The 24,081-nt window shown below is 39.8% G+C and overlaps 1 protein-coding gene across 1 annotated transcript; it reads right to left on the reverse strand.

The window, feature by feature from the left end:
- Window positions 1-22,944, reverse strand: SMC2 (structural maintenance of chromosomes 2; the record flags this gene model as incomplete). Its single annotated transcript, XM_084278357.1, has 24 exons — window positions 1-189; window positions 902-1,049; window positions 2,158-2,318; window positions 4,756-4,872; window positions 5,660-5,860; window positions 6,206-6,400; window positions 6,631-6,774; window positions 7,044-7,237; window positions 8,013-8,137; window positions 9,073-9,208; window positions 9,772-9,976; window positions 13,253-13,372; window positions 13,549-13,687; window positions 14,339-14,456; window positions 15,376-15,535; window positions 16,386-16,619; window positions 17,224-17,373; window positions 18,034-18,267; window positions 19,269-19,313; window positions 19,478-19,588; window positions 19,784-19,822; window positions 20,695-20,817; window positions 21,490-21,639; window positions 22,777-22,944. The coding sequence occupies 24 exons, from the start codon at window positions 22,942-22,944 to the stop codon at window positions 1-3; spliced, it is 3,606 nt and encodes a 1,201-aa protein (XP_084134483.1).
- Between the last annotated feature and the right edge of the window lie 1,137 nt (window positions 22,945-24,081).

Here is a 24,081-nt window from a genome sequence, read left to right on the forward strand (position 1 = left end):
TCACACTACAGACTCCACCAAGCAGACTTTGGTGCGGTCCTTTTTTCTAGTCTTGGTTTCTGTTGGTGCAGACTGGTACTTGAGGAACCTCTCATGTCTTGTCACAGTAGACACACCATCCACAAAACAGGTCTTGTAGAGGACGTTTGCGTTGTTAAACATGCCATCCTTCAAGGACACCACGATAAACTACAACAAACCAGAAAGCTTGAAGTAAATGCTGTCTTCCAAATAAGGACTTTAAACAACATTGGAAAAGGCTGCAATGAGGTCCCACCACAGCCTTCTCTTCTCCAGACTGAACAAGCCCAGCTCCCCCAGCCTCTCTTCGTAGGGGAGGGTCTCTTATAAGATACCACTCACTTTCTTTTTTTACAATACTGGTAATAAATGTTGCCCTGCTCTCTCACAGTTCGGAATGGTCATGTGCTACCCCCAAAGAGATTAGGTACAGCCTTCCACTCAGGGTAGGAAGCTTCTTCAGTTCCAACAGTGTTTTCATGCAGAGGCCACAGTGGCAGAGATTCTTTCCACTAGTGCCCACCTTACTGAAATACAGTCAGAAATAAATCAGTCTTGCAGCTTGGGTTAAAGAACTGCAGCAGAAACAGAAATCAGGAGGTGGATCCAACCTGTAATTGATCGTATCACAGATACTCTTCCCTATTCCTACCTGTATTTTGGGCACTGCAACAACAGCTTACATTAAAATAGAACGCTCAGAAGTCTCACAGCTGCTGGATCACCAGTGTAACTCCCAGTTCAAATGGCTTAGAAATACAACATAAATCTCTTGAATAAAATGCTTAGCAGTTGAGAATCCTCAGTGGCTGACTGCCTCTGGGAAAAAGAGTAAGGTGCATAAATAGGTGGTCACAATAGTTTAAAGATCATACCATACCTGAGAGCGTGTGAAATGCTTACGAAGCATCTGCCCAATGTTCTGGGTATGAGAGAGATCAAGAGCTGCATCCACTTCATCCAGGATGTAAATTGGGGCAGGTTTGAAGAGAAGCAAGGATAAGATCAAGGACAAGGCCACCAACGATCTAGGACAGAAGAAAGTTACGATTTTCCCCTCTTGCCTTGAGAGGCTTTGGCTTAGGAAAACAAGTGCTTGGTAGTAACAAAATGTGCTTTCAAAAGCAAATGCTTTGAGTACTGAGACAGAAAGACAGCTTCTGCCACAATTCCTCACTTCCAAGTGTGTGAAGCCTTCTGCCAGAAATGCCAACCATTTCTTGCTCTTTTATCAGAATTTCAGTTTAATTGTGTGATGGTGTTTAAATCATGCTGTTGTTTTACCTATTTTCAATTCTGAGTTTTGCAGTGCTGTTTTTCATACATACAGAACATACAGTTCTTCACAGAATCATGGAAGGGACCTCTGGAGATCACATCAGCTAGTACAACCCCCTGCCAGAGCAGGATCACCTAGATAAGGTCACACAGGAAACACATCCAGGTGGGGTTTGAATGTCTCCAGAGAAGGAGACTCCACAACCTCTCTGGGCAGCCTGTCTCAGTGCTCTGTCACCCTCACAGTGAAAGTTTTTCCTTATGTTCACATGGAACCTCCTGTGCTCCAGCTTGCACCCAATACTCTTGCCCTGTCACTGGACTAAGAGCAGCACCCTGTACTTCAGAACACTATTTATACCTCACTGCTTCCTAAATTCTGTTTCTACTTTTCAATTTAGATTTTTGCTGAGAAGTTGCAAAGAATCACATAGCCTACACAGCAGCTGTAGTCCCAGGAGAAGAAAACTTCCACCAGGACACTACACAGATACCAGAGCAGAACTTGTCTATGCTGTTTTTTGGGATTACTACTCAGAGGCTGGAGCATTTAATTCAGTGGCACCTCAGCACAACCTAGAGTTAAATACAGTTTCTCACCAATTAATTTATTTGTTGCTTCTTCATGGAGTGAATATTTGTTATCCTACGCTAATTAGTGCATTGGTTCTAATGTGTATTCCTCTTTGAACTGAACTAATAATGCTTTCAATATTAACTCTGTTTGGAGAGGCAGAGTCCCTGAGCTGACCAGGGGAAAATTAATTTTTTGCTGTTTTAACTATAGTTAGCTAGACACATCAAATATATACAGAGCTGTAATGGAAAACAAATAGAAAGCCCATGAAGTTCACTGACCTTTGTCCTCCACTAAGTTCTGATAAGTTTTCCTTCCAGGTGTTTCCCAAGGCAACTCTGAACTCCAGACCAGTCAAGATGTTATTGTCTTTACATGGTGCTAGCGTAGCTTTGGCTCCTGGCAGTAGTAGTGAGAAGATCGAACCAAAGTCTTCATTCACCTAGAAGCCAGACCATAAGAGATGCAGGTACGTGCTTTGAGTCAGGAGCACAGACAGCTAAACTTAGTGGTGGGCAGCACTGTGCTCAAGCTGTCTTGCCTGATTTAACCCAGTAACTTCTGTCTCGAAGACTGGCACATGAGAACAGCGAGACAGTACGAGCACATGGCATCTTTTATTTACTCTCTAGTGAGAGTGCTGAGATCCAGTATGACCTGGGGTCAAAGGCAGCAGAGTGGTATGCCACAATTGATATCCTGAATGCATTTTCTCAGTCCCTTTGCTGGCAGAGTGCAGGCCACAGTTTGCTTTCGTTTGGAGAGGCATCCAATACACAGGGAATTGTCTGCCCCACCATTTGCCATGGACTGATACAGACAGCAGTGGAAAAGGGTGAAGCTCCAGAGCACCTGCAGTATATTGGCAACATCAGCATATGAGGACACTCAGCAGATGTTTTTGAGAAAGGGAAGAAAATAATCCAAAATTCTGCAAAAAGCTGGATTTGCCATCAAAGTAAGGTCAAGGGGCCTGCACAAGAAATCCAGTTTTTAGGGACACAATAGCAAGATGGATGTCGTCAGGTCCCAGTGGATGTTAGCTGTGAGACAGCAGCTACGTCTCCGCCAGCCAAGAAAAAGGAGACACAAGCTTCCCTAGGCACTGTGGGTTTCTGGCGAATGCATAGCCCAAAGTACAGTCCCACTGTGAGCCTCCTCTACCAGGTAACCCAGAAGGACGATTTCCAATGGGGCCCTGAGCAGTGACAGGCCTTCGAACAGATCAAGCAGGAGACAGCCCATGCAGCAGCCCTTGGGCCTGTCAGGGCAGGGCCAGATGTAAAGAACGTTCCCTACACTGCAGCCGGGGAGAATGGCCCTGCCTGGAGTCTCTGGCAGAAAGCACATGGGGACACTCAAGGCCAACCACTGGGTTTTGGAGTCGGGGCCACAGGGGATCCGAGGCAGAGCCAACAGAAAAGGAAATACTGGCAGCACATGAAGGGGTTCGAACCGCTTCAGAAGTGACTGGAACTGAAGCCCAGCTCCTCCTGGCACCCCGGCTGCCGGTGCTGGGCTGGATGTTCAAAGCCACTGATGCTACGTGGAGCAAGTGGGTTGCACTGATTACTCAGCGGGCTCGAATAGGAAACCCTAATCGCCCAGGAATTGTGGAAGTGATCACAGACTGGCCTGAAGGCAAAGATTTTGGGATGTCACCAGAGGATGAAGAGGTGACACGGGCTGAAGAAGCCCCACCTTACAACAAACTGCCAGAGAATGAAAAGCAATATGCCCTTTTCACTGATGGCTCCTGTCGCCTTGTGGGAAAGCATCGAAGATGGAAAGCTGCTGTACGGAGTCCTGCAAGACGAGTAGCAGAAGCCACTGAAGGAGAAGGTGAATCAAGCCAGTTTGCTGAGGTGAAAGGCAGCCAGTTAGCTCTGGACATTGCTGAGAGAGCAAAGTGGCCAATGCTCTGTATCTATACTGACTCATGGATGGAGACAAATGCCCAGTGGGGGTGGCTGCAGCAATGGCAGCAGAGCCACTGGCAGGGCAAAGGCAAACCCATCTGGGCTGCTGGCTTATGGCAAGATATTGCTGCCCAGCTGGAGAGGCTCATTGTAAAAAAGTCAGTCATGTAGATGCCCATGTACTTAATCACAGAACCACGAGGTTGGAAGAGACCTTTGAAGATCATCAAGTCCAACCATTTCCATCCTATGCTAAACCATATCTCTTAAGAATCAGGCCATGAAGGAACATCAAAACCAGCAGGCAGATAAGGCTGCTAGGATTGAATCGACAAGATAAGGGTGAATTACTCATAGCTCACTGGGCCCATGATACCTCAGGCCACCAAAGAAGGGATACAACATACAGATGGGCTCATGATTGAGGGGTGGACTTGACCAAGAATGCTATCTCACAGGTCATCCATGAATGCAAAACATGTGCTGCAAGTAAGCAAGCCAAGTAGGTAAAGTCTTTGTGGTATGGAGGATGGTGGCTAAAACATAAATATGGGGAAGGCTGCAGGATCAATTACAGCACACTCCCACAAAGGCAAATGCCATGTACATTGGTGGAAGCAACCCCTGGATGGCTGGAAACATATCCCATGCCACTGCCTGGAATACAATCCTGGGCCTTGAAAAGCAAGTCCTAAGGTGACATGGCAACCCAGAGAGAACTGAGTCTAAAAGGGAATGAAGAAACAGTTTTGCAGATTTAAACTGTGTCACATGATTTTCAGAGAATTCACATCTTGTAAGATTAAACAGAAGAAATTAAGAGGTTGATTTGTATTTAAATACTAGACAAAGGAGAATAGTTGTGGAAAAACTTTTTTTTTAAAAAAAAAGATACAAACAGGTCATCTAATAAATCTGATCCTCTGCTAAAATATGAAAATTGTATTTCTAATGCCAAACCTTTTTCCAAGCAATACATAAAGTTTCATTTTTCTTCTGGTCAAGCTCTCCAATAGTTGCAAGGATTTTTGTCTTGTCACTCTCCACAACTCTTTTTTTCTTCATTAAGTCATTGTACTGGTGCAATTAAAAGAAAAGATTGATTTCAGTGAACATTTGCTCAAATACATTTTGTACTATCTTACAGTTTCACTTTTTATTTTTAACCATGAAATACTCACTAAGCACAAGATTGCAATCCAAGGCATTGGTTTAGCTGTATGCAGGATTTCAGCTTTAGGGTATTATTTGCAAATTAAAGCATAAGAATTTTTAACAAAACCACCAACATTACTCTGACAGCTGCATTTTCTTTTCAAGTAAATGATGTGTGAATTGCCTTTCCATAGAAGAAAGTGTGCTTCCAGAGAGTGGCAGACCACTTCTAATCATCAAATAGTGTTAGAAAACTTGAAGTGTCAGCAGAGTTTTGATACAGTCCTGGAATAACCTCAAGATACAGATGAATTCAAGACAACCCTGGAACAGCTTCAAGCTACCATGTTTGAAGATGAGCAGTTTTTTGATCTGCAAGATTTGACAAAATGCATAATCTCAGGATACTATAAAGGATAACACAAGCTTTAATATTGCTGCTGCCAATATAGGGTGGACTAGGGCCAGGAGAAATCAAATTATGCTTTTTACCATCTGAAGTCAAGATTAAGCACAACCTAGGAAAAACAGTGCACAAGTGAATAGTTGAAAATGTAAGATCATTACATAAGATCTAACAAAAAATTATCCACAAAGAGTTATTTTTGTTGTCACCAAATGAAATATATGAAAACATAAAGATGTGTTATACATAATACCATATGCTCAGCCTGCCTGATCTTTAAAGGTTAAACCACAGAACATTTACCCTTTCCTCTGTCTCAGAAAGCATAGTCATAGCTTTCACATTCAAGTTCTTTTCCAAATGCTCTTTTGTCTTCTGTAGCTTCTGCAGTTTCTGAGTTGCTGCTTTAGGATTGTTATTGTTGAAGTCATAGGCAGTGTTTGGCTGACCAAACTGCGATTTCTCTGAAGCTATCCACTCATACTCCTTCAGCATTGCATCTGCCTGTAAACAAGAAGACATGTCGAGGTTTTCTTCCCAAATGTGAACAAAAAATAATAGTCAACATCCTAAAATTACTCAACATTCATTCTTCTATCCCAAGACAGCACAGGAGCATACTTTTACACCAATTCATGCCATTTCCAAGATAAGGGAGCTTTCACACATGCCCATCACATTTACTTAGAACAACTGTCAAACCCTCCTCCTGAGATAAAACTTTTCCCATCAAGAGCTGCAAATATGACAGTGCTTATGAAGAAAAAAAGGCTGTTTCCTTTGCATGTCACAGGGGAAACAACCACTCTGAGTCATAAGATGGAAGGAAAAGCACCTATCCTGAAATACCTTGCCATCAGCATTAGCCACCTCTTGTTGGTGTGTGTTGATGCTGTGTTGTAATTCTTTAATCTTAAGCTGCAATTCATTATTTTGTTTTCTATATTTTTCTATCTCTTCAGATTTGGATTTAATTGTTTTATCGTGTAGCGCAATGACCTCCCTCTTCTTGTCCAGTTTCATCTGAAATTCCTTTACCAATTCCTAAAAAACAAATCAATCAGCCATTTATTAGCTTATTCTGCAGACTGGTGTCAGAGGGTTTTTAGAAAAGGATACAGCAAGGAAGGAAAAAAAAAAAATCACATGTATTAAGCAAATAACTGAGTGCTGGCAAGAAAATCCAAACAACAAAATGCACATCATGATTTCAGCTTTAAGGGATCATTTCTTCAGCAACATCACAGATAACGAAACAGGGTTTTAAGTTTTACCTTTGTCTTAGCATGTGAAGCAGTCATAACATCAACTTCAGAACGGCAGGATGCCATTATTTCTTCTGCAGATGCTATCTGTAGATTACAGGAGATCTGATCTTTTTTTAGCTCTTGAAGTTCCAGCTCTAAAGCTTCAAGTTCCTAAAAAGATGTTTTCAAATTTATTATGGTTATTTTTAAATTGAAATAATTACGATTCTGTTTGACATATTAATGCAACAGATGATTTAAAATACCTGTTCTTCAGCAAAGAGGCAATCTTACAAAATAAGAAAGTACCAGCCTTTTTTTATGTCAGTGACTGCAAAGTTCCAAACCCAAGACTATTAAAACTTCAGGACAACCAAACTTTCCAATTACTGCAACCACTATTGACATTGAGAAAAAACTTCACCCTAGTTGGCAGTTACCTGCTGTTTTTCTTTCAATTTATGGCTTGAAGCATCTGTCTTTCTCTTGACAGCATCTAGTCGCTGCTGCGCATGTTCCAGTTCTTTTTTAGATTCTGCTTCTGCATTTTCCATTTTAACCTCCAATAACTTGTATTTATCTTCTGCTTTCTCCTTACTTTCTTCAGTTGTCTTTAATATCTCCTCACACTCCTCTGAATAAAGTAGAGTACTGAAATCAGGCATTGTCCTTATCTTTGAATTTACACACTGAAGTCAAACCAAAATAAATGCATCTTTCCCTCTAACAAAAAAAGCAGTTGTTTGCTAGGTACTGAAGAAAAGTATTTCAGTGATGACTGTAGGACAACATATTGCTGTTAGCAGTTACTGGTAGGACCAGTCACTAAAATTAATGAAAGTAAGCCCTTTCTTTTCTCCCCAGGGTCAGGTATATGCCAAAGCATATGATCATGGTATAAGGTATCACATCATCCCTGTAATGCTATGTCTAGAGACACATCTCGCCTATACATGTATCTACACATGTATCTGTTCTATCCAGCTGCATTTGCTTCCTTTTACATTTTTCCTTAGCTACATGAACAGTGCTTCTTTCCAATGCCATTTTGTTACAGAAATTGTACTGCTAATCTTGCTAATCACAGAAACAGATGGCTTGGAAAAAAACCAAAGAGTACTCAAATATGGGATTACATCAATTTTAAAAGTTTGCTGCAAAGCAAACGTTCCTTTTATTACAAAGCCAGTAACAAGGATAAAACTTTACTACAAGAGAATGACCAACCTTATGTGAATCACCTCTGTACAAGCCTGTTGTGATTCTGTATGTTACATATTCTAAAACATAAAGCTAGAATTGTCAAAGCTAAAAATATTTTTACTTAGGTGAAGACTCTGCTACTCAAACAGCCAATATCTATGCCATTCTCAGCAATTAGTTTTCAGTTAAAAGAACATATTTGTCACCAATGATTTTCTTCAGGGAAATCAGCTCTTCCTTTTGTTTGTGATAAGCACTTTGTTGAATCTTTCTTTCCAACAGCTCTGCTTCCTCAAACTTCATGTCCCACTTCTGCTTCAGTTGCCAGTACCTTTGAAGACAGTAATCACATACACCGGTTAAGGAAGGGTACCCCAACACTTCAGTTTCAAAATGGACCTAAATAGGCATAGAAATAGGTAGATACTTATCTTCCCATTCTAATGTGAGATGACTGTAGGGCAAATAAGCTTAAATGCACGAAATCCCAATATTTCTTTAATAGTAACTGTGACACCTGTAGGCAAGTTAGTTATTATATATGTAACCCCTGATTATGTGGCCCTAATAAATTATATTAAAAAAAAAAACAAATGCAATGCATGGAACTTGGAAATAATGCAGACCTCATGCTTTTCCAACTGGCAGCATGACAGATGCTAGGCTGAAGCACTGAAAAAAAAAATCCAACAGCAAAACCTGTTTCTTCCTTTCAATCTACTTCTGGAAGTCTTACAACTCAAAAAGTCTGAAAACTAAATCCAGCTATTAGACAGAGTATTACACAACCCTACATCCTTACAGGATTTTTACAGAACTGACTAAACATATTTTCATATCCCATCTTTTAAAAGATCTTTGGTAATTGAGTAAGTGAAAAAAACAAAAACAAACTTAAAATTTTCTCCTTAGTAAGAGAAAAGTAAGAACCATCACAAACTCTGTATGAATGATACAAAATATGGCTGGAACAGATCCATTCTTCAGTTCACTTTATGAAGCTTTTGAAAACTTCAAGTTATTTCAAGAAGACATTATTGCTGTTTCTTTTCCTGTATTGCCCAAAATACAGGTTTCTTGCACATGTTATCTAAAAACTAATGCTGATTGCTGTACTTACAAATCAAATCAGGGTGGGGGGACATGGAGGAAAGGAAATTTTTCTCCATATTACATTCTCAACAGGTCCTGAGCCCTCCAAAAATACTTAATCACATTTACTCAGTCATATAAGAGAAATAAGATGCTTTATAGGGCAAACCGTACTTTTCAGCAGCATTCTTCAACTTTGCCAGGTCCTTCTCTACAGTCTCAAGTTCATATTCCTTTTTCTTGAGTTTTGCTTCAACATCTTTGATTTCTTTAAGTTTAGACAATATTGGTATATTCTTTGAGCTCGCACCTGCTCAATGAAATAAAAAAAAAAAAGCAATGTCAAGCTAACTGGAATGAAGACTAATGGATTCATCACTGGCAAGTACCAAATTCTAAATGATGATTTGTTTTAGTTACAAAACAGAAAGACAGCTAGGCTGAAGTTACAGTCGTTCTCAGTAGATAAAGACTACTTCCTCCCCTGTTAAAAAATTTACTCCTGCAGATTCTGAATACTGCCCATGCATTTCTTCTGAAATCAGTCATAATTTATGAAGTTGTCTCTAATAATGAATTACTTCAAAGAGTGCTTGAATTCAAAACTTGCCTCCTTCCAAGAGGATTACATAGCTAAATAAGATTTAAATATTTAAAATCTAACCTACTTTAAGAAAAAACTGGTTTCACACTATTTCCGTAATCTAATCAATCTTACTTCAGCTCAAGACTGACAGCTATTAGCTTAAACAGATCCTATTATCCCCAGTAGGAACCTAAATAAAAAGGCTATTGTTCAATCATATAAAAAGCATGCAGACCAGCAAAGAAATCAATAGACAGTAGCATAATATGAATAAAACCGGCAATTACCTCCACGCAGAGTGCCCTGGGGGTCAAACATCTCTCCATCAAATGTAACACTTCTTGTCATTATTCTTTTGTCAAAGGTCACTTTCTTAGCATTATCCATATCATTACATATAAATGTTGTCCCAAAGACATATTCCATTGCCTTCTGCAATTCAGATTTATAGTCAACTAGAGAAAGGGCTAAATTCAGGTTATTAGGACCAACCTAGAAATCAAACAAAACACAATTAGTGTGCTTACAGTTACAAGAATTCTCAAATTGAATTTGTCTTAATAAAAAAGAAAACTAAATACACCACTATATTTTAAAACTATTTCAGTTGAAAGTGGAATAATTAATATCCATTTAAATATCATATAGATACAAAAATACAAAGCAAAAATAATAAAACAAAAATCAAGATTCCCTTAAAACCTTCCAGAAATTCTTATTAGTGTAACTGTGGGAGCCTCAGAGACACACACAGACACACAGACCACTATTATACTTTTGGAAGGAAAAATGTGGAAACAAATGTACAACCGACTGCCTTTAATATCTGTTCACCTTTAACTTTTACTGAGCCTAAACCACCCCATGGCGCAGTCGAAAACGTTAACTGGCATCAACAACTTCGGCTTGTCCTTGAAAAGCTGGAAAACATCGAAGCGGAGCGGGCGACGGCATGCCCTGCTGTGAAAGGGTCTGCAGAACTGCCTGTCCCCCCACCTGAAGACTACTGAGATTAAAAGCTGCCTTTATGAAGAATCACCAAATAAGGCAAAGAGCAGTGTTGCCCCCATGGACAAGAAACCTAAGAAGAGGGACAAGAATCCTATGGAGATGGACAAGTATCGGCTTTGACAATCATCAGATCAGGGACATATTTCATATCAACACCTACCACTCCCACTTGCACCTCCCAACAAACTCAACTGAAGTCAAGTGTTCCAGCTGCAGCCACAGGGGACTATGAATTTTGCTGCGGGACATTTTGAACCATCAAACAGTCTTTGAAAAATGCATGTATTTGTGCTACATGAAAATTAGGGAAATAGTGATTTCTGCACAATGGGTACCTGCACGAACACCTGAGGCTGATGTTATCTGCACTTCTGACACTCCTGATTGGCAAAGCAAACAAATGCAACAGCAAAGGTATCAAGGCACTTAGCTAAGGATGTGGATTCTGTAAGACATACAGCAACTGATTTGTGTTGCTGGCTCACACACATGGTTGTGAAAATTTTGAAAGGTATGTGCTGCAGGAATCTGGCTGACCACTCTCAGGCTCATGCATGCATTCAGAAATTAATAGGTCAAACACAAAAGATACAACGAAAACAAACGATAGCAACAGCAACAAAAAAAAAAGGGGGGAATTATCTGGGAAATTTCAGGATGGATATTGTCAATGGTAAAATTTGCATTACTGGATTTGGTAATTATAGTACTTGTCTTACATTTACTGCCATGTTCGTTGAGCTTTCTGCAAAGGGCCCTTGCAGAGACCTCAAAAAGCAGGTTTGGTAACACAGATACTAAAAGGGAAAAAATTGTCAAGGAAGACAGCAGGCCTGCTGGTGACCTGACTCTCCTCACAGAACACACAGGCCTTGACAATATCCTTGAATTCCCAAAAGCCAGGAAAATTACTCATGCTGAGAGGTCTTTGGTAATTACATTTTCAAGACACAGCAGCCTTGAAGACAGAGGTACAGACTGCCTCAAAACAAGGAGGACTTGTAGGAAGATATCTGAAGTAGGTGAACATGTCATGATCCAGCTGTAATAAGGTGGCCAAAACACAGCTGCTGTGCAGATAACTTTTAGACATCAAAGGTAACTAACAAAGTCTAGCTAGAAGATAATACTTATCAAAACTCGTTATAATTACTAATTAGTCACTTCGTTGTGAGCAGTCTGTGTAGCCAATTAGCAGTTTTTAGCTTGCCACCCCTTACAGTATGGTTTTCTGTTTATGGGAGGGCTTTTAGATTTAGTTAAATAAGGGCTTATGTTTTGGTTAGTTATTTTTGCTTTAGTGTTATTTTTGCCACGTATGTCACAGTGTTGCTCTTGCAGGATGGATAATGCTCTTCACAAAAGTCTGGCTGGTCCATAAACAAGAAGGGGGAATTGTAGTACTGCATTTTGAGAGGAATGGTGGCTGTGGCCCATCCAAATTTATTTCTGACCCCCATATAATCAGACCTGGGGAAGCTAACAGAGACATGTCAGTATGCAGTAACAGAAGAACAGATGTCTGAGAACAGGAGCTTGTCAGAAACTCCATGAGATAACAAACTGCAAAAACATTAACAACTGCCTTAAAAAGGAACAAAGTGACTGTTTTGCTTTAACCATTTATTAGCAATAGTGAGACACATGAACAGAGCATCTAACCAATAGCAATGTAATGTAACTCGTATAGTGATATAGAAACCTATATAAGCTCTGTGTGTGTTTCAATGAAGGAGCTCAGCACTTGATCACATTGATCCGAGTTGAGTCTGCAAAACTTCAGCTTGGGCAAATCAGTGCTGGCCCCTGGGGTAGCAGCTGCTGCTGCGTTAAAGGAACTAACAAACTTAGGCTGTTGGCTGAGTGAACAAACCAGTGCTACATCTCTTGCTCTTAGTGGCCTGCTTACTGATGTAGATAGTGTGAGACATGCTACTTTGCAAAACAGAGCTGCTGTTGGTTTCTTGCTTTTGGCACACAGTCATGGGTGTGTGTAAGGCCTTTGAGGGTATGTGCTGTATCAGACCACTCTAAATCAATTCATAAGAGCATTGATTTATTGCGGCAACAAATGGTGAAGCTACAGTATGAGAGTAGCTGGCTGGCTGGTTTAACAGCTTGGGAATTGCCGGTTGGTTCAGAGATGTTATTAAGGCTGGACTTGTCATCCTACTGATAATACTGTCTATGTTCATTGTAGTACCTTGTTTGATTCAAATACTTAAAACAACTAATTAACAAAGCCCTTAATTTGGCTGTTTTGCTTGGGCAAAAAGAAAAAGAGGGAATTGTGGGAGCCTGGCTAGTTGATCAAGGCCACAGTTACTTGCGCTTGCAAAAACAGCCTTAAGAATTCACTAACAATGGGCAGAAAAGCTTGGGAAGGAGAACCTGTAATCTCACGGTACTTTGAAATTCCATTGTGGTGATAAAGACCTGATACAGTGCAAATGGCCTTTTCTCTCCCTATTGTGGCCCCTAGTTATGTAACCGTCAGATGCATAGAAGCAGCTACCAGCTTGAACAAAGTGAACTGATTGCTTTTAACCATATTGGTTCCCAGTCTGTTCCTAGTGCCTCTCTGCACTTCCAAAGCCTCTGGATATGAATTATTTCCCAAGATCTGTGTTTTAGAAACAGGAACTCGCAACATATAATCATTAAGAAGCCCATGTCCAGCAATGAAACAAAGTAACAATGGTGCACAAGCAAAAGAGTGTAAATAGTCTATTTATTTACCTATGAAGGTTTACTTACCAAGGACTGGGCCAACTTGACTTTGTCTTGTCCAACACACCTGGTTGAAATTTTGTTCAGTGGAATGATGGTGTATTGACGCTTTAGTTCACCCTTTTCCAAAAGCTTTTTACCAGTGACCTCAAATGAGAAGTTACAGAACGATTATGTATTCATCAGGTAGGCTTTGTAAAGTAAGACAACAGGGCACTGCAGAAGCAATATATTTTTGCCAATAATTATGCATGACTCAACCTAATTTAAACATGTACATTGGTCTAAACCACCAGACTTCTGTACTAAAGTAATAAACATACCTCTGTGTCCACAACAATGTTATACAGTTTCCCTTCAGCTACCGTTTCTAGAGCTTTTGCTTTGGACATGTCTTTCACAATGATAAGAGACACAACAAGGCCTTTCACATGGTTTGAGTTCCAGTTTCTTTCTGGAGAACTTAAAAGAAATTTAAATTATGGTAATCAGCATCTTAAAAAAATAAAAATTAACAACTTATACTATTTATATTGATATGGTAAGTTCTAAATTATATCAGGAAAAAACCCACAGAAAACAGTTAATTTAAGTGCTTCAAGGCAAGAGATTTCCCAGTAAAGATTGAGTTACAAAGTCATTAATAGAATGTTCTTTCTGATTTTGGCATAACTTGTTCACGCAGATTTCATGCATTACTATGGGTCTCATCCACTTGAAGTCCTCTGGTAGGACTCTGAAAAATAATGATTACATATCTTTGCAGCTTAGACCTCTGGATTCTATGGGGTTTGTTCCTGAAGTCCAGTTACGTCTTGTAAACACAGTCATACAAAACTTGTAAATTCCAGTGATTTTGAGTGGGCTGTCATTTAAGAATGGCTATTATCATGCTCCCTGCTGCCTGTTAGTTCAGTTAACATTTCCTGAACTTCTGCAACCTTTCTCCTGGCCCCCAGCACTTGCACAATGGGTGAGATAGTCATTATTCACTGGCACTAGGGAAAACAACAACTAAGCAATTCATGGAATTATCCTCAGTCTCATAAACCATGCACAAAATAACCCAAAAAGCACTTTGAAATGTATTTTGGCATCACATCGATATCTTACTTGTATTCAAAATGTAGCAGAGGAAACTTTGCCATTAAGCCTTCATACAGTTGTTTCAGATGGCTGATTTCAGCAGTCAATGTCTTCTTTTTTGCTAAAAGTTCTTCTTCTGTCTTTCCTTAAGAGTTGAACACAAACAGCAGACAAACACCGAGAGCACAGAAATCTATTAGCTTAAAAACTGGTATGCTACACTGTTTATATACATATTGGGATACTTCCTAAAATTCTTTGTAAATTTCAAGTTGAGACAAATTAATAGCATTCACAATACCAGACATGCAAAGAAAAGAGTTTAAAGTCTAATGTATTTCTGAGTCGTTCTGGAATATCAATATACAGTTTTGAGTAGCTTCTGCAACAAACGTTACCTCAAGTGAGAAATTAGCTTTAGGAAGTTATTTAGATAGGGAAAGCCTGGAAGGGAGAATGGTCACTTTTTCCATCTAAATTTTATATGAAATTTAAGTTTTCCATCAAACTTTAGAAGATTTAGCCTAAAGGTTATAAAATCAAATTATTTAAAACTAATTTCTATTGGAAGCCAAGAGCTTGCAGAACTTTGACCAGAGAAATTTCTCTGTGGATGAAAGCAGCACTTTTTCAGCTCTTTCTTGTGTTTGGTCTGGCTGGGATGGAGTTAACTTTTCTCAGTGCTGGACTTCCCACTTCTTGTGGTTTTGGTTACTGCTGAGTATTGCTGGCACTGCATCAAGGTTGTCCCTTCAATCCCATTCAAAGTCTAGCAGTGTGGTGATGGGCAATAACATAGCCAAGAGAGCTACTCCAATTTGCTTGGTAATTAATCAATTTGGTTTCCTGAGGGTGAAGATGCTTTGCCTATAGCAGCCCTTGGTGAATGATCTCTCCCTATCCTTATCTCAATCCACAAGCCTTTCATCTCCCCTGTCCAGTCAAGGAGCGGTAGTGACAGAGTGGCTTGGTGGGAACCTGTCAGCCAGCTAAGGTCAACCCACCACACTTCTGTATTCCTTTTCAGACTGGCTTAAAATTATGCAATAGAAGTTTGTACAGACCATCAAACTTCACGTTCTTCATTTGTTCTTCTATGTTTTCCTTTGCTTTGTTGACAGCTTCAAGTGTTGATTGGTTTTTCTGGTATCCTCTGTCTGCATCTTGAATTTCAGCTTGTTTTGTCTTTAATTCTTGTTGTACATAACTCAGCCTCATTTGGGTCTGTAAGAAGAAATAAAATATGGAACTCAAAGGTCTTCAAAGAGACTCCCAGAGGTGCAGATTTAGGACACTTGCACTAACAAGGTGCTCAAATGATTCCAAAGTTTTGACTGGTTGCAGAAATGCCAAAAAGCAGCCTTGGCCTTTGAAAGTAAGAGCACAGGTGATTTGGAAATGAAAATACAAATCCTGTATTTGTATACAATAACTCATAGCAGCATATATATAAAGTCCAAGAAGAAACAAGGTAAAATAACATGGGGGACAGCTGTCCTTGCTATATTCCCCAAAGGAGTTAAGTGAGAAAAGCAAATTGCACTTTCACCACTGAAATTTAAATTCTACCATGAGAACTACTCCAGCAGTCTTCCTACCTTAAGACAAAAGGAGCAGCATGTTTCACAGTCATATGACTAGCACGCAATTTAACTGAGGAGATAGTTTCTTGTGAACTTTCCATTCACAGTCTCAGTTATATTTATTTTGATCCCATTAATGTAGAAATATCTATAGCATGAATATCATGGACAGCAGTCTTAATTTCCTCCTATCCAATAAAGTCAGTCATTTGAGTACTGCAAGTCCTACTTCATGTTGCAAAGCCAACCTTTATGCTCCTTACAGCAATGCTACAGCTTTTCCCTATTTGTCTGTGCAAGGATATTTTTTTTTCAATGACCTGTTTTTTTTAGAAAGACACCTTAATATACATGTCAATTTGTAAAATCTATTGCATCAGTATTCTTTAAATATTTTCATTGACCTTTCAAGAATACATCATTTGGTTTTCAGACAATTTTCAAAAGAAGCAGGAAGGCTGGTCTGAGACAAGCAGAGCTCTTATTCTTACCTGTTTAGCGACTGTTAGTGCTTTGTTGACTTCATTTTTGCAGGTAATCATCTGCTCAGCAAGAGAAGCTGCTTCCCCACTGTCAGTGGTGGTCAAACCCACAGATATAGCATTATAATGCTTTAGGGCTGCAGCTAAATCACATGTATCTTTTTCACTTGCTTCCTGTAAATCATTTATTTCTTTCTTTATCTTCTCTGCTTCTTTCTCCTTTGCAGCACACATTTCACTATCCTTTAGTAAAACAAAGAACAAAAACCAGACGAGTCACTTTAAATTCTGGCTGTTGAATGAGGAGCTACAAAGTAGTTTCATCAACATTTCTATGACTGTCAGATTTCGTGACCTTACAATTTGTCTATGCATGTGTTAAAGTGCGTGCTTGCCCCCTGAGTGCACCAAAGGTCTACATAAAGGTTAAATACAGAAAGGTTAAATACTGCCTGAAAACTAGGAGAAAGAGCTTTTACTTCCCAGTGTTTAAAAAGCAAAATATTGTTCAGTGTTCCTCCTGCATTAAAAAAAAAAATCACCTGTCTGAAATACACAATAAGAAATTTGTCCTTTAATTTAAAAACCAAAATAAAAATGTCGCAGCATAAGCTTTTGAAGCTATAGGGATCTCTTCTGAACTTCATAAAAGGTCGACACTTCGTATATGCATCACATTTGTTTCTAATAGGAACCTACTAACTGTGCAAATCAAACAATGCCCTTACCACCCTACCTAATGCAACTCTTGCCAATCACAGGATTTTATCATAATAGCTAAGAAAAACAGCCATCCTCCTCAATCTGAATTTAGGTTTTTTAAAAAAGTTATATACAAGAATCTTACCTCCTTCAAACTTTTCAGCCGTTCTCTCTGCTTATCCTTTTCACTTTCCAAGTTTTGTTTCTTGAGATCAAGAGCAGTCTTTATTTTAGTATTCTGTTTCTGAACTTCTGAAAGACCCTCTTGCAGTGAATGGATTTCATCAGCAAGTTTCTACAACCAGAAACAAAAGAAATTTCATTTAGCCTAAGAAGCTGATACAGTGTGTGCAATATTTCTCTCTTCTTCTACCTGTAGCTGTGAGCAAAAGATTAAATATCTGATCAAACAGGCAGTTAGACAGCAATGCAAATGGGTCGGAACATCTCTTTCCTCTGAAATCAAAACTAACTTGAAACCACTACTGAAGTCCCACATCATCCCAAAATATGTAGCATTGTCCCTGTACAAAAGCCACATTTAGGCATCTGAAGACCCTGTGGACCATCCTATATCTAGGCAAATGTATTGTCCCCAAAACTGGGATGAATAATGATTTTTGCTGAAGAGTTTCTTACTGAAGTATATTTCTTTAGAGACATCAACCAGAACGAAGGAAAAAAAATCTCTGGCAAAATTTACTTTTGAATACCAAGTGGAAACATGAGAGCAAACACATTTCATTTTTTAAATGACTGGAAGTAAAGCATTTCAGAGAAATTAAAACTTTAAATGGATGCCTTCTAGAGAACAGCTAACAATTAACAAGCCGGGGGTAATCAAAACAACACACCAGAGGATAAAATTTCAAGGGTATTCTATCTATAAAAATCCCTGTTCGTGTAACTCCTTGTATTCAGACATTCAGACGACCACAACTCTGTTCTCACTTACCTCATCCTTTGCCTTTTCCATCTCAGCTACTTCTTTTTTAAGTTGATTCAAGTTCTCGTCACCTTCAGTCAATGATTTCTGAAGCTTCTCTACAATATCCAGCATTTCCTTTAACTTTGCAGCAGATGATACCTTAGTCTTTTCAGCCAGAACAAACTGATATGCTATACAGAGTCGGGTTAAATGTTCGATTGCTTGCACTACTTTTTGGTATTCTAGATAGGATGCTCGTTCCTGAAAAAAACACCAATTAAAAAAACCTCTAAAATTTAATAGAAAAATACTGTTATAGAAATCTGTTAAGCACCTCTACTATTATTGCAGGTAAGAACAAGAATTCTTCATGTTAAATAATATATTCAGTATTGTACATTGCTCAGGAAATCTTAGGTAAAACAATACTTTTACAATTGATTGTACAGCAGAAATATCACTTGGCATAAGAATGTGGTTTTGCCCCAGCCAGAAGCTGAGCACCCGAGTCGCTCTCTCAGTGGAGAAGGGGAAGGAAAACCAAAAGGCAAACTTTTATGGGTTTGGATAAGGACAGTTTACTGGGACAGCAGAGAGAGAGAGAGAGAACAGGACTTTATGGCAAAATATAGAGAACTGGTGATACACAATGCAGTGTCTCACTAAACCATGCAACTCAGGCCATACAGCTCAGAGCCATCCTGAAGCCATTGTCCCAAAAGACACACCCTGGAGCCACGCACTCCTCTCCCCTTTATGCTGAGCATGATGTAACTGGTACGGAATATCCCCTTGGCCAGTTTGAGTCATCTGTACTGGCTGTGTCCCCTGCCAGCTTCCTGGGTGCTCCCCACCTTCTCATTACCAGAGCAATATGAGAAGCTGACTGCTTGGCAACAATTAAAAACATCAGGGTATTATCAGCACAGCTCTCATCCTAACTCTCAAACACAGCACTGCACCAGCTGCTAGAAAGAAAATTAACTCTATCTTAGCTGAAACCAGGACAAAAAAAACCAAGATACATCTTCTATTTTCATCTATCTCTCTTGTTTTCTTCCTTCTCCCTACATTCTTCTCGAGGATTTCCTGGAAATCTCAAATACCACATTTTCTGTATCTGGACAGAAGATAAATGTCATCTCTCAAAAGACTCTACAAAGTTTGTAAACATGACGTTGTTTTAGCCACCATATACGGGTTTCAGGGTAGCTGAAGAGTACTTTTTTCAGTACTTAAAGGGTCATCTAATTTTTCCATACCTCTTTCAGTTTCTGTAAAGTGGGAGTAATGTCTTCATTTAAGATCTGAAACACAAAGCAGAACATTTAGACTAGGATTTTTAGACCTCATATGTCTAAGCATATCTTGTCCCAGGTGCAAAACCGAAATATTTTAGAAGTTAAGAACCATAATACACCAGTTATTCAGTTAACTTTAAAAAAAGGAAAGTACACCTTCTAATACGTACCGTTTGAATTTGTTTCAGTTTCGCTTCCTTCTTCTCTATGGTTTTCTGGACAGCAGTTCTCTTGCTTTCATACATCCTAGTACCAACTGCTTCTTCAACCATAGCTAAAATCTAAAATAAAAGGAATGCAACAAAAAACTTTTATCATATGTTACACAGGTTCAACTCAATGCTAAGTTGAACATCTCATCTCCCTCCAAGACATTATATATGTATATGTTTACACACATGCATCCCGATATTGAACCTTGTCATTCAAAACAAATCTGTGAAACTTCAGACAAACAAGTTCCAAAACTTTCTTACCTCTGGTGGTTTCATATTTAGAACTTTGGTAATTCTTCCCTGGTGACAGAAAGAAAAAACAAGAATGGTGGTTGTGTACCATCATAATAGTCAAAAAATCAAAACCCCAACCCCAGAAATACCCACTCATTTTTATATGTTATAAGGTCAAACATGATTTCTTTTTTCTATGAGGAAAATATAGCTTATTCAGTTGCTTTAACTTTCAAAAACAAAATGAGTCACTTCAAGCAGCAACCTTAATTGGCCCTTACATCTTGTCCTCCACATTCCTGATTACACCTTAAAGGGCGTATTTTGTTCTAGAGACTTACTAAGTTGCAGATGTTGAATAAGTACTTAATCATAAACTGGTTTTCTTTGGAAATATGGCTCATATGTGACTACAGGGAAGCAGAACAGGTGCAAAACTGTCCTTCCCTCCGCTCTCCCCGAACCGGAACACGATTTATTATTTCTTGCAAATATTTCAGGGATTTGCCCAGTCCCTGTGTTGATGTTTATAGTAGTCTTTTAAATTTCTCAGCTCTTCCTGTGTTAACTGTGACTTAAGAAATCCTGTATATCAACATCATTCAAGATATTGTCTAACATGAAACAGATAGCAGGAAAGAAAATCTCTCTTTTTAGCATAATTATGAAAGCAACGTTTACCTGTTAAAAAGACAAAAAGGAAAATAAGTTGGAATGTTTTAGAAAGTTTGCTACATGAGGTCTTGTGCTACAATACATGTGTTTCACAGTCAAACTACGCTGTACTAGAAAATTCTACTTAAAAGACAGTTGATTCTTACTTCAGAAGATGTTGCTTTTCTCTGATCAGGAAATTAAGTGTTTGTCCACTATCTAAACTGTCTCAATTTTAGAGCAACTTCTATTATTTTGGCCTTTTATGAAGATGCACACAGTACCTGCATGATGAGGAAGTGAGGGTTATTGACGTTCAGTCCAACGGAGCAGAAGAGATCCTGCACGCGATTGGCGGTAGCATTCACACCATTGATAAGGTACTTATTTCTACCTCCTATGACAATCTGGAAAAGGAAAAGAAATGGAATAAGGTAACTTTAAAAAGAGTTTACACTATGATACTGTAAACTGTAGTTAAGAGTAAAAAAAAAAATCTGAGCAAACCCCATATATATTGTATCTTTGCATACCCATGCTTACTCTACAGAATATCAAAACAGATCTTGTTGGACTGGAGAGACATTTACAATACAGAAGTAAAACATAAGAAAAAGATCGGTCATTGAGGGCACTATTTACCACACTTCCAAACTCCACAAGTTCTCCCTTTTTTTTTAAAGCTTGGGAGACATCTTAATCTAAACAATGAAGGTTCTTTTATCCTTAAAGACCAAATTTAACACACAGTTCAGATATTAAGAGGAACATATGAAAACGGAAGTAGAAACCCACAAACCAGAAAATTATAATTTGCTTTAGGAACATTATTTTGTTACGTTTCTGTGCAATAGGAAACATTATTGACAGAATACATTTAACAATAATCAATTCGTATTTTTTTTATCTAGCACACTGGACCTGCTTCTACAGTTTGTTTTACTAAGCACACTGTATAACTGCCTCAACTGCAAAAAACCCATGCACTTTAAAAATTACCTTTTTCCTTCTTCTGCTTGAAAAATCACTCGTGGAACATGGTAAAAATGTATATAGCTTATTGAACAATACAAACTCACCTGCCTGGTGATGAGGATCTCATCATAAGCTTCATATCCCAGCGGACTTTGATTCTTATTGGAATTATCAAAGGTAATACACACAGTTGCTCTAACAATTCCAGATTGTCCATTTTTATAAATTAGGTCTTGCAAGTTAGAAGCTCTTACCTAAATCCATGAAACAGATAAATACATTTCTGTAAGAAATTCATTACACAGCTTCAGTGCGCTAGTGTCGGTTTGGGAAAAATTAACAAGTAAAACACAGCTGTAGCTGTGGATTTGAGTTCATGTGAGAGACTGACACAGGGGAGCTGCAAGGCACTAGTGTTGTAAAAGCACAAGCAGAGTGTGCCAAACTTGTGATCCAGCTAATTGTTTCTGCAGGGGACTCCTCACAAAAACTGAACACATTTAAAAATATATATAAAAAAAAAAAAAGAGCCAGATTACTGTTTCCATCACCATTATGTTTACTTAAAGACCATCAAAAGAGGTTCTTTACTGAGGGGGTGGTTGGTCACTGGAACAGGCTTCCAGGGACAGGGCCACAGCACCCAGCTTGGCTGAGTCCAGGAAGTACCTGGTGGATGCACTCAGTCCCTTGCTCTGTCTTAGCTGGTGCTGTGTGGAGCCAGGAGTGGGACTTGATCCTTACAGGTCCCTTCTAGCTCAGGAGATTCTAGGATTTAATATCCATTATGGAGTTCGTTCAGAACACAGAAATTAATCAGAAAAGAGTTCCTTGGAGGTGTGTTGGATTTGTCTACAACTGCAGTGGGGGTTAAAAAAAAAAAAAACCAAACCAAACATAAACCCTGAAGATATTCAAATTGATTTTTGAGTACTTTTACTATTTGAATAAGAGTAAAGCAGATACATCATCTTCAAGGTAACAGGCATTACAAGAAAACCAGCTATTTTTTTTCTGATGAAAGTTCACCAAAGTTTCAGACCCAACCCAGCAGTGGCAAAGTTTATTATAAATAAACAGGTTTGTGCCTTTAGCTGCAAAAGATCTTTGGTTTGGGGCTACTTCCTTTTAAGTGTGTGTCTTTAGTCTAATTTTCTAAGCTGCATTCTTTGAGACACTCTAAAGTATTTACAAAACCATAAACCAATCTTAGGGTAAGAATGAACAAGAATGACAGAGAAAGTTTTATATAATGAAAAATACAAATAAAATACTTTTTTTTTTTAAATAGAGGCACCACACTTCTTGTCTTCCATCTGATACTACGACTAATAATATGAAATGTTGTTGACAGAAGGAAGAGTTTTATTAAATGACTCCTCTCACTTTACCTGTGACAGGTTGGTGATTCCCAACAGGAAACAGATTGCGTCCAAGATATTGGACTTGCCACTACCATTCAAGCCAGTAATGGCATTGAAAATGGGATCAAAGTCCTTAATGACCGTCCTCTGAGCATAAGATTTAAAACCTTCAAGAACAATTGACTTGATGAACATCTTCTCTATGTTCCAAATGTACCAGGGCAATTATTCTTCTCAAGAATACGAACACAGGTATCTGGATCATAATCAAGAGACAAAAAAAAAAAGGCAAAGGATGTCAAACAAACATGTAAGAAAACGGAAAGGACACATACCTTGTACTACAAAAAACATTATGCATTTATAAGCAGAAAATTCAGAGTTGCTCATCATCCCATCAATAACCTGTACTGTGAGGTGACTTTACACGACGTTCATCGGCACCTTTGCACGAAGACGGTGGCATAACCCTGGTTTCTCACAAAGCTGGCAACTGGCCCACCAGGCAACGAAGGAAGGGTAAAGACACGGATCTTGATCCTCCCGACGGAAAGGGAGCTCGCCTTTCCAGCCCGCAGCGCTGCTATCTGCTCAGCCCCGCCGCGCCGAAGGGACGAAGCCCAGAAAAATGCCAAAGGCAGCTCTGCGGCGCCGGCAACGCACTCCCCTTACCCCCGCCACCATGGCGGCCTCCCCCCCCACAGCCCCTCCGTGTTCTCACGGACGGCGCCGCCACTCCCCACAGCCCCGCCGGACGCCTCAGCCGAACGAGCCCTCCCTCACTAGCAGCTCTAGCGCCGTAATCAACTGGGACCCGCGTACCGCCCGCGTTTCCCTCCCTAAGGCCTTGGTACCTCACCTTCAACGCCGCTCCCCGACGTCTCCAACAATCGAATTCTGGCGCCAAGAAGCAGCGACCGTTAGGGGAGGTGCTTAGCGGCGCCTTCCTTCGTCTGCCCAGCTCCTCCCCTCCCGCGAAGAAGGAGGCGTGGTCCGCTCTTCCGCTTTCCTTTCCAGCGGAGGGGAGCGAGCTCGTCCGTAAAGCTGTATCTCATCCTGAGGGGAGTGTGGGCGCTCGCAGGTCAGGCGATCGCGGCGGGCGGCTTCTAACGAGTAAGGCCCCCTCCGGCCCTGATAGGCGAAGGGTGTGGGCGGCCAGGGCGGGGGTTGGCGCGCTGTAGCCTGCGGGTAGCGGAGGGGGGGCTGGCGCTGTGCGGGTACGGAGAGCCGGGCGGGGGGCGGTGCTGACGGACAACGTGTCCGGTCGTTAGCGTGGGGTTATGTGGTGGGAACGAGGAACTTGGATTTTGACTCTAGGCTACGGCTAGAAGT

Source organism: Gallinula chloropus (assembly GCF_964237585.1).
Source record: "Gallinula chloropus genome assembly, chromosome: Z".
Lineage (NCBI taxonomy): Eukaryota > Metazoa > Chordata > Aves > Gruiformes > Rallidae > Gallinula > Gallinula chloropus.